Raw genomic sequence first — 10,764 nt, 5'->3', positions numbered from 1 at the left:
GTCTCGCTTAACCCTTAAAAGCCGTGACCTATAATTCTTTGCAAACTGTAAACTGCTCTCAAACACCATAGTTAGCTTTTTAGCAGGTTTATTTTACTTGTTATACACAGACAATACAAACGAGCAGAAAACAAAACGATTCTCAATGGAGTGAGTACTTGTATAAATTATTCAATTCACAGACAAAACAAAACAAATATAAAAATCACAACATTTGATTTACAGAAGAGCCAAAGTATACACACGTTTAGACCCTGAATTCCTATTAGGAAAAATCCCCCCGTGGACTGGAACCTAGATTGAATATTGTGTATGATGCAGATTTCACATTGCTTTTAAAGTACAAAAATGTATAAGTTTGCTACACAACATTAGAAATCTTACTAATCTATTTCCAGGGGGATTAATGCTCCTTATCAAATATAACAAGACTTGAGGGTGGGGGGAATCAGTCTTACTTGCAATAGTGCTAGTGTTTTCCCAAGAAAGTCAATTTTCAGCTGTCGCTAAGTGGTGGGGGAATCGTTTTCAAAACTAAAATGCAGTAAAATATACAACTCACACAGTTCATCTTCACCAGACTACACTATAGTTACCAACAATTCAGTCATCTATAGCATTAGTAGATTATTCATTACAAAGATTTACAGCATAGAAAGGTGGAGTGGGGACTGAAAAGATAGTCAGAAACAGTTTGTCAGCATATTTGGCACCTGCACAGACCAGTAATGGATTTGGCACTTTGGGGAAAAACAAATAAGGCAAAATAATATTGCTGATGTGGAGCTATTCCATTTAGAAGGAGGAAAACATACAACTCCAGTTAACTCTGCTCTGCAAGCATCATGCCACTTAGTCCACTTGCCTAGGGACAGACAACTAGCTTTTACAGGTGTTCAGGTGGATTCTCGTTAGCTATTTTGTGTGCATTGGGGCACATATGTGGTTACATCATGCAACAAATTGAGAAGTGAGAAAGCCACCACTATGGAGTGTTTCATGTTTCCAAGACCTCTTAGGATATCTTTAATATCTCACAAGAAAACAAAGAGGGCGCAGGGAGGGGGTGGGGGGAGAAAGAACTAGGGGAGAAAAAGAAAAGCAAAGGGGAGGAGAATAAAAAGTTAAGCATGAACTGGTTTTGTGCCTTGACAATGAGAATAAAAACTAGTCATTCGTTACAATAAATTAACACTATATACAATCATTTCACAGGCTTTGTTCCACTAAAATTATTAACATCCCTACCATCCATCCATCCATCCATCCACTCGGGTATAAGAAAGGACGCGCTGGGTTGGGTGGGTGCAAGTTCTAGAGTCAACATCCTATGGTTAAAAGGGAGGCCAAGACAAGGCGGGTCAGAAATCGCTGCTGCCTGACAGGACGGCCCAGGTCTCCTAAAGTTGAAGAGTTTCATTCCAAGAGAAAGAAGGGGAGGGTGAGAGGGGCTGGGGAAGAGAAGGGGGGAAAAAAGATGGGGAGGATCATAACTTCACAGAAGAAAAGTTGGAAAACCACAAGGTTGACAGCCAAGTTCAAGGTCGATGGATGCCATAACTGCAGAGACCGCTGTGCAGAAAGAAAGAAGAGAATTAAAATCATAGTGGGAGACCTGCACTCATCCCCCGCAGACGGTCATCGAGGGTCAAGTGAAAGAGCAAGTGCACAAGAGCGGGCCTGGGGAGGAGGACGTGGGGCAGCAAAGCCGAGGGGCCTCGGGGGGCGCGGGAGCGGGCGAGGGCCTGGCGGCCTAGCTGTGCGAGTAGAAGCCATAGTAGCCGCCTATGTCCTTGGCGCAGTTCTTCTCGCAGTCCCGCTGGGCCAGCACCTCGCTCTTGAGCGGGGACGAGCTCTCGGACACCGGCGTGTCTGCGGGCGAGATTCGCCTCCGCTTGGCCTGCTCGTAAATGCCCGAGTCGCTGGAGTCGATGGACTTGATGGAGGAGGGCGTCTCGATCCAGCTGGAATCGGACAGGTCCTTGGGCTTGGCGTCCTCGGCGGCGGGCGCCAGGGGCGAGCGCTCGGCCGCCAGGCCCTCGGCCTCCTCGCCCAGGTAGGGGTTGGCACCCGCCATGCGCGCGGCAGCCGCGGCGCTGTTGGGCCAGCAGGGCAGCACTGAGCCCGACTTGGCGCCGCAGTACTGCGGAGGGCTGCGTGCGCCCCAGCCCGAAGGGTCGGCGTAGTAGCCCAGCGGGCGGCCCGTGCAGCCAGCGGCCTGCAGCGGCAGCGCCTTCACGCCGGCAGCCGCGTACGACAGCAGCGTGGCCGCGTTGCCCGCGAAGTCCGTGGCCGTGTCGTAGGCCGAGGCCGCGAAGTCCAGCCGGTTGTTGGCCGGTGTCACGAACCAGCGTTGCGGCGACGGCGCGCCCGGGTCCTCGGCCTGCTGCGGGGACAGCAGCCCGTTGGTGTGCGGCACGCTACGGTCCGTGCCCGGCCCAGGGCCCGCGCCGGCGCCTGGGTGGAAGCGGGCTTTGGCGTAGTTGCTCACGAACTGGTCCTGCAGGAAAGAGCCGGCCATGGCGTAGCGGGCGCCGGGCACAATCTGCGAGCGCGGAGAGTCGTTGGGCGAGGGGGTCAAGCGGTCCATGTCGCAGCCCGTGTAGATCCTGGGGGGGGAGGGAGAAAGAGAGAACCGAGGGGTGGCGCGGAGGTCCCTTTAGGGTCCTGGAGGGGAAGCCACCTCTAGTTTTTGCCCACCCGAGCACATCATCTAAGTTGCGCTTGCCGTACAGGATGCCGGCAGCAGAAGGTCACAGATCCCCCGCATGCTCCCTAGCCTAAACTGGAATGATACAAGTTCATCTACTGGTATCGGAGCAGGACACAAAGTGAAGAGTGGAAGTCTTCCATTTTCTCTTGTTCCTGCTAAGTGCTCCGGGACCAAGAGTATGGCAGTTTTCCTGGCACTAAGGTACTATTTGTTGGGCCTTCCTCTCTGCTGAATTTCTGAGTGAAATTTCTAAACAAGTGACCAGCTCTCTCCACTCATGAAAGACTTCTTGTGTCCACTGAGTTGTTCAGACGATTCCTTTTCTTTTTCTGAGTAGTTTAAGAAATCCCCGGAGGTAAAAACCGCATGGAGAGGGTAGGGACAGATATTTCCAGGTAATAATGTCAAAGGCTGAAAGGCTGACTTTCACTGGCCTTCAGAGCCCCAGAGGATTGCTGCGGGGAAATCCTCTAAAGTATTTTTTTTTCTCCTTGTATGTATGCCCTTTAACTCCCACCTCTACCAATGAAAGCAAACAAGAAACTACTACTCGAAAACAAGACACATTAATCAATAAAATTCTTTAGAAAGAAAAGTGTACTTTACTCTCAGCTTCTCTATCTAGCTTTTGATCTGTTACTAGAAGAAAAAGAGGAGGAGAAAGACCGTCCAGAGAAACCGTTAAGAGTTATCGCCCTCCTCCAAGAAACCAACCACTAATAACCTTACAGAGCTTGGACGTGCCTGGCTGTCCAGAAAGAAAGTGTTTACGTAAGCGCAGGCAGATTCTCTTAGGTAGTGCTAGGTTTGACTCCACTTTCCCGATGAGGAAACTGAGGCAAAGTTAAGTTAGAGAGCATGCCCAATAACCAAGAGAGATTGTGTTTGGGGGAATTATTTTAGATAAAATAAAGAGTTTTTATTAATGGGGCCTAAGAGATCCCATTAAAATTGAAATTTGGATGATAAGCTTTTCCTCATGCACATACACACACACACACACCTTACTTTTTATTTAGCTCAGACATAAGTGTTTGCATCTTTAGTCAACACACTGTTTTGAAGGAGGGCCTCAGTATTGTCAGATCTTGATCCCTGGGGGAGAAAATTCCCCAGGGTGTGGCCAACCAACCTCCTTGGATCCCCTGAATTCTCATGCCCCCCCCCACACACACACACATTGCTGTCTGATGAAACAAGGCCCACATTACTAACCTTAAAGTGGAGACTGTGTTAAATCTACTCAACTCTTTCTCATTCTCCAAAACCAGGGGTTATTTTTGTATAGATAAGAGTTTGGTGACAAACAGCGGAGTTAAGAACGGAAGGGCCTCATCCAACCCCAGGCACCCACAGGACTAGGGCCAAGTGAGAGCTGTTATGGCTACTCAGGTGCTTTACATCCCCCCCCCCCAAGTTCTCCTCCCTAAACTTAATTCCAGTTTCAATTTAAAAAAAAAAAAAGTGGAGGGAGGCAGAAAGGGAACATAATTATCAAGGTACAAACATCGTCTCTATTTACCACCACAATATTCTTTAAAGAAAAAAAAAAAGCAGTCTGAAAAAAGATACAGTTTAGATGCCCATCCAGGTCTCAAACCACTTGGGATTACTGAATTGATTTGTGCAAAATAAACGCTATGAACAGATGTTCTTAACAGAATTAAAAGCTCAAAATCTATACAACTGTCTCCCAGCATCCCTAGTCTCTCGGGCCAGATTCTTTCCACTGTATTGGGCCCAACTTCTTCGTACTGAGACCTGGAATAGCAAAGTTTTATTCCAGACAATCATGTTCATGAGGCTTGGCTCCTTTGGGGGGGACACATAAAGGAGTAGGGGCCAAGAAATATCACCAATTTTCCACTTGTTATTATATATGTTGAGAGAGAAGATGGACATCTGCAGGTTGGGATGAAGGGCTACCTGCCTCTTTCCCCACACATCAAATCTATTCCTAGTCAAAGACATCCACACTTTAGCTCTATCTCAAAGCCAATAAATTAAAGTGCAAGTTTCTCTTTACCTTTTACAATCAGAAAAAGTAGGTGAATTGTACAGTCACACTTTACATTTTGCTATATAACACTGTAAACTCTTAGTACCATAGTCCCTGAGCAAGAACCCCAGAACAGATCTAGAAAGCACTCGGTTTTCATCTATTCCCCTGACCCCCTCCCAAAAGGACAATGCTCGGAAAAGGACATAGGGAGAGGTTAAGAGGGCCTGAAGACAGGGAACCAACACATTTAATTAAACCACAGATGCACAAGGTAAGAGGAGACATCTTTCTTTTCATCTCACTGCTGCCCAGAGCCTGCAATGGCTGTATGTTAAGTTCTGCTCACAAACTCGCCTGGGAATGCACGTTTTTTATTCAGTCCATAATAAACTTCACAGGAAATGCTATCACAGAAACCCTTGGAAATGGGTAAATAAAAGTCACATAGGCCAAGAAGACTGTAACAACTGCCAGAGCCACATGCACTTTCAGGCAGAATTGCCCGGCTCAGACACAGACAGTCTAAGCTGAGTAGCTACAGCCACACACACAACATGCACTGGGGGAAAGCAGGGTAGCTTTCCCAGCCAGCCAGCCAACTCCAGAGGCCTCTAATAATTTTGGAATTTGAGAGAAAGCTAAAAATAAGGACAGGAAACTTTTAACCAAAAATCACGCAAATGCCAAGCCACAAGGTCACCAGAGAGAGAGAGAACCAACAAGATAAGGAAGGGAAAATCTCAAACGATTTTCTCATGAATTTTGACTTTCAAAACCCTCAAACACAACAATGTTCCCTTAAGCTAGTGGCCAATCCAACAGCTGTCTGAGAAGGAACGGGTAAAGGTACTTACGTGTCATAATTATCTCTGAATCCTTTTGCAAAGGGGTTATGATCTATTTTCAGTTGTGTAATCTGGAAAAAGAGAAGAAAGAGCAGTTGTAAGCTCACCTTCTACACAGCAAGGTGTGCGTTTGTGAATATATCATCTGTCACTTGGCAGGGGCTTGGGCCTACTGACTCACTAACTAGCAAAGGTTCTCTAAGAAAAATGTAATAGCAGAGAAGCAAAAATGGTGAAGTATTGGGGAAGTTATGAGAACCAGGTTTGAATGAATAATACCTTAAAAGCAATTTAGTTAGCTCTCCTATGTGCCATAAGTTGATTTAAACAGTCATTTTAAAAAAATACTGCTTATATGCAATTTACTAAGGCAAAAATCCTTAAAAACTTTACCTCATCACTGTTTTCAAGAGTTTAACTAGAGTTGTTTTTTTTTTTTAATTAATGGGCCATCTCTGATACTCAATCCAAAAATAGGAAGCAAACAAACAAAAAGCAAACAAACAAAAAGCTGTAAACTGTACCTTAAAATTGGGTTGATTTGAAATATTGTATTTCTAATATTTTCATCTACATGACCAAGTGCAGAACCTCTGTATTCTAGAGTTACAACAGCTACTAAATCAGTTTTTGCAAACACACAAGTACCTATGAAGGCTCAAGGTCTAGAAAGCCCACCAGTCTCTTTATTGGCAATTCACACTTCATGTCTGAATGTGCATGAACTCGCTTTTCTGTTTTGAACTCTCAGAACAGTAGTATTTGTTCATTTTAGCCAACAGTTCTGAAATTTTTAGGAACACTTTATTTTAGATTTCAACCTGCTAATAGAATTCACGGGGTAGATCTGCCTGTTTCCTGAAAGAAACATATTTTTTTTAAAGAAGAAAACGCACGTTTTAAAACATTCTAATTTAAGGACCAAGCTAAAGTTCTAAAAAGCATCGGTCCTGGAAATCGTGTCCACTACACAGCTGTGGTATTGGAGCTGGAAGCACAGACCTTTCCCACCAGCGGGGGGGGGGGGGGGGGGGGATGGCCTAGAAGGCTCCTAGCCCTACCCTAAAACTGTGCTGTGGGGTCAGCTGTGGCCAAGGCTAGTCTGCACAGAGTGATGGAAGAGGAAGGTGCCCGAGCTTCCTTACATCGGTGTTCTGGTAGGCGGTGACAGCGATGAACTGAGTCTCCGGGAAAGTAAAGGTCTGAACACGGCCAGGCTGGCTGGTGTCCTCTGTGCCATCCTCGTTCACTTCCACCACGTGCAGACGGGGCTGGTACTTGTGCAGGGACTGTAAAACCACCATCTGTCCGGCGAAAAGAAAGGAGAGCGCCTTTAACGCGTGCCTGTTAGCACCAGCCCCAGGGCTAGCTCTGGGGCCAGGCTGAGCCAACTGGAGCCCGCTGCCACAGACGGGCTGTGGGACTCGCCTCCTGGTGACCAGTGTGGACTTGGACACACTGGCCCGAGTAACTCTGGGAGCTAGGATCGGCTGGGCACTATTGAAAACTAACCCGAATGCCAATCCTCAGTCCCTTTCCCTTCGTCCTCCGTCCTCCGTTAGAAGAGGAACAAAGATTTTCTACAATCTACAAATCTCAGATCTCATGCGTTTCTTTTTCAGAATCAATCAGTATTTGTGTTTGGAAAGGTACGTTCAAGACTGAGAACTGGTGGAAGGCCAAGAGAGCAACTTTATGGAGTAAATATAAAAATCTGGGAAGACAGAATTATGATTTTAGAAGTCTTCAGTGATAGAAACAAATCCTACACAGTTTATCGAGCTGATGTAAACGGAAAGAAGGGTGTGTGTCCGAGAGAGAGAGAGAGAGAGAGAGAGAGAGAGAGAGAGAAGAGAAGAGAAGAGAAGAGAAGAGAGAGAGACTGACCTGCCCATTGTTGTTTGATGCTCCCTTGTTATTGGTGAGTTTTAATTTTCCAAAAGAGATTTCTTGCCTCATCCAATGAGCCCCAGTGTTGGGGGAATCTGGATGCATATAGACCCGGTTTCCTAGATAAAGACATAGCTTGTTTACATAATGCTCTGGACACTGCCCAGTCTCAACTCCTTGGCACATGAAACACACACACACACACACACACACACACACACACACACACACACACACACACACACACACCTTACTCCACAATGAAACCCATTAGCTGTTTTTTTTTTGGGGGGTGGCATACTTTCTTCTATTAACTGAGTATTATCAAAATAACTTACCGTCCAGCCTCAACTCTGTACTACATCACAAGCACACACACACACACACACACACACACACACACACACACACACACACACACACGCACGCATCCCTTCACAGTGAGGACCATTAGCTAGGCTTTTTTTTTAAGCCGCAATTTCTTCCCATTAAGTAGGGATGATTAAAATAGCTTTTGCATAATCCTCCCCTTTCTTGCCGCTCAGTCTGTCCCCCTGTCCTTCTCTTCTTTAGGAAGTCAGTGCCCGATCGTTTTAAAAGTCGCTCGAGCCAGTCCACAAAGGCTTTAATTAATCATTCTCACCTAAATAAGTGTCAAGAAAACGTGTTAATTGGAAGGACTTGCCTTGCACATTGGTGTCCGCTTTGCCACAAGGAACCCATTTGCCTCCTTGAAATCTCCAGTGATTGGGATCCGCCAAAATCACATCCACAAAAATATTGTAATGAGCGGTGGGATCGAGACCAGAAATGTTAAAACTCAAAAAGGGAAACATGCGCCTGTTTAAATTAAGGAGAGAGAGAGAGAGAGAAAACAAGGGGAAAAAAAAAATAAATGTTAAAGAATAAATGCAAGAAGCGGGCGCCAGATAGCCAAGCAAAACTTGTCCTCGCAGCGTATCTGAACGAATGCTTGCTGATCTAGGAAAGGAATAGTGGGAAAGGGGAAGTCCGGGAGGGCAACGAGCGCTCCGGAGTTGGGGGCCCCGCAGGTATTCGGGTGGAAAGGCGGATTGGAGCCCTGCTTCTCCACCTGTGGGCACAGGCCAGCCTTGAGGAGTTGCTCTGAAAGCCTGGCAGCGGCCGCGGCTCTTCATCTTGCTACAGCCACTGACTGGCTCTCCGACCGCATTGGTACAACAGGCTCCCCGCCGCCAACATCACCATGGCGGGCGGTTATTATCCCTTCCACTTTCCCCTTTTCCAAAACCAGCCAACTCCAGGGCGCACCCGAGCGCCTTTCCACTCTGCTCCCCGACCCCACATTGTTGCTGCCCGGAGGTCACAACTTGGGTGCGCTCGCCCAGGGTCACGCCTGGAACAGCGGCAGCCAAGAAAGTAGCATTACCTTCCCTGTTTAGTGATGATCATCTCCGTTTGATGACGATGAAATTTCAGCCAAAGTGGCCTGTTGCACAGGTATACCTGTGCCTTGCCGGGTACCAAGCCCGGCTGGGTGGAGGAGAACTGGTAGAACGGGGCTCCTTGGTAGGAGTGGCCGTACTGTTGTGGGTAGGGGTAGCCGGCGGTGGGGTAGCCCTGCGGCGACGAGTTGGACAGCAGGCTGTTGTAAGCTCCGTTGGTGATGACCGGGTGGTGGGCCATGTAGCGACTGGGGCTGCCGATGGAGAAGGCGGGATGCGCCGGTCCGTGCTGGCCAGGGTACGGGAACATGGCACTGGGAGCGGTGGCCGCAGACTGTGGCTGGCTGGACTGAGAGAGGAGGTAACGATCTGCAGCAGAGCCATCGAAACTGTGACGAAGCTCAGAGACCCCGTCCAAGACAGGAGAGAGTTTACTTCTCTGGACGTCCCCTGGTGAGTCCTTGGAGTCAGGAAAATTGTCTGTATCTGACTGATTCGTCATCCCCCTGGTAATTTTTTTCAAAGGTGAACTTCTCTCCAGGTTGTCAGTGGTCGAGATAATGGGATGGTCGTGCAAGACAAGCTCAGATCCGCCCGAATGTGGGTAGCCGCTGCTCACATTGAGAAATTTCTTGGAGAGCATGATAGGAGGAGAGAGGCAATGCTCCAGCTGCATAGCTCTAGAACCTGATCGCTCGCCCTCCCGTCCCTGGGTTTTAAAGTCCTGTTTATCATAAACTAGGAATCCACAGACCCCTCACTAGACAGAAAGCACTTCAACCAGCAAATGCTTCTCAAAGGTTTGGTTTACTTTTTTTTTTTCCCTGGGAGAAGAGATTGGCCAATTGACACTATGCAGCAATCAGAAAAGGCTCACTTTTGATCTTGCTGCTTATGCAGCCGATGAAACGGCTCCTGCCATTGGTTAGCTGCTGACAGTAATTTAATTAGATAGACATTAATTAGGATAATCACCTGGCTCCTGGTCGCGACGATCATGGCAAATTGAAGGGGATGATTTTATTGTTGGCTTGGGGGGTGGGGAACGTGTGTTAGTTTACGTGAGCTCTGTTATGTCACCTTTAAGCTTTGTGACCACTGCTTTAGGAAGATTCAAAGATGTGCAATTTACTAAACATTTCCTACCCCCCCCCCCTTTAGAGAGGAGGGGCGGAGGAGGGAATTCGATGATGCTAGGAGACTTTTCGGATCTGAATGAGCCAAATATTCAGTTGAATGTAACGATTTCAAGTGCAAAGTATACAAAGCGCGAGCCGGTGGCCTCTTCTCGCCCTGTAAAACTTCCAGATTCTGTCTTTTCCAGTTAATACACAGAAGCACACACACCTGAGCCTGTGCTTTGTTGAATAGGTACTGAGTGTCCTTGACGCCCCTTCCCCCACCTTTAAACTACAGGACTAAATAAATAAACAAAGCGCTGCCTCGGAGCTAAGAGAGAAGTGAAGGAGATGCAGCTCTCCCACCCATCAACCCACCTCGGGAAGGTTCGATTTCCGGCTAGGGTACAAAAACAGTGACAATCTATGATCTTTTTAAGTTTTGAAATAATCATAAGCCACCGCGCTGAAGTGCTTTAATGTATCTGCAGTCATGTTTACTGGGTCGTTACTAAATATTTTATCAGCCAACTTGGTTGCAGATCATCTGAAGAGCAGCTAGCTGGGGGCGGGCGCCATGTATCCTTTGAGTCCCACCGCATTCCTCCTTTCAGAGGCACTGGCTTGGTGACAGGTTCATAAGCCTAGCCAGGAAAGAGAGGGCTGAGTCCCCAGTGCAAATGGGTTCGCTAGAAGCGTTGATCTGAGGAGAGAGAGGGAAGTGGTGTCGACGCGGTGATCTTACTGAACTTGTGTGTGTGTGTGTGTGTGT

The 10,764-nt window shown here is 47.4% G+C and overlaps 1 protein-coding gene across 1 annotated transcript; it reads right to left on the bottom strand.

Moving 5' to 3' along the window:
• Nucleotides 1–1,013: 1,013 nt before the first annotated feature.
• TBR1 (T-box brain transcription factor 1) lies at nt 1,014–9,864 on the bottom strand. Its single transcript, XM_084799399.1, has 6 exons — nt 8,859–9,864; nt 8,136–8,290; nt 7,448–7,569; nt 6,706–6,864; nt 5,570–5,631; nt 1,014–2,609 (listed from the first exon to the last, which is right to left on the bottom strand). The coding sequence occupies exons 1-6, from the start codon at nt 9,548–9,550 to the stop codon at nt 1,754–1,756; spliced, it is 2,046 nt and encodes a 681-aa protein (XP_084655525.1). The 5' UTR covers nt 9,551–9,864; the 3' UTR covers nt 1,014–1,753.
• Nucleotides 9,865–10,764: the final 900 nt, after the last annotated feature.

Source organism: Acomys minous (genome assembly GCF_964271855.1).
Source record: "Acomys minous genome assembly, chromosome: 10".
Lineage (NCBI taxonomy): Eukaryota > Metazoa > Chordata > Mammalia > Rodentia > Muridae > Acomys > Acomys minous.
The sequence above is the reverse complement of the archived record's forward strand: the minus strand, read 5'-3'. Positions and strand labels throughout refer to the sequence as shown.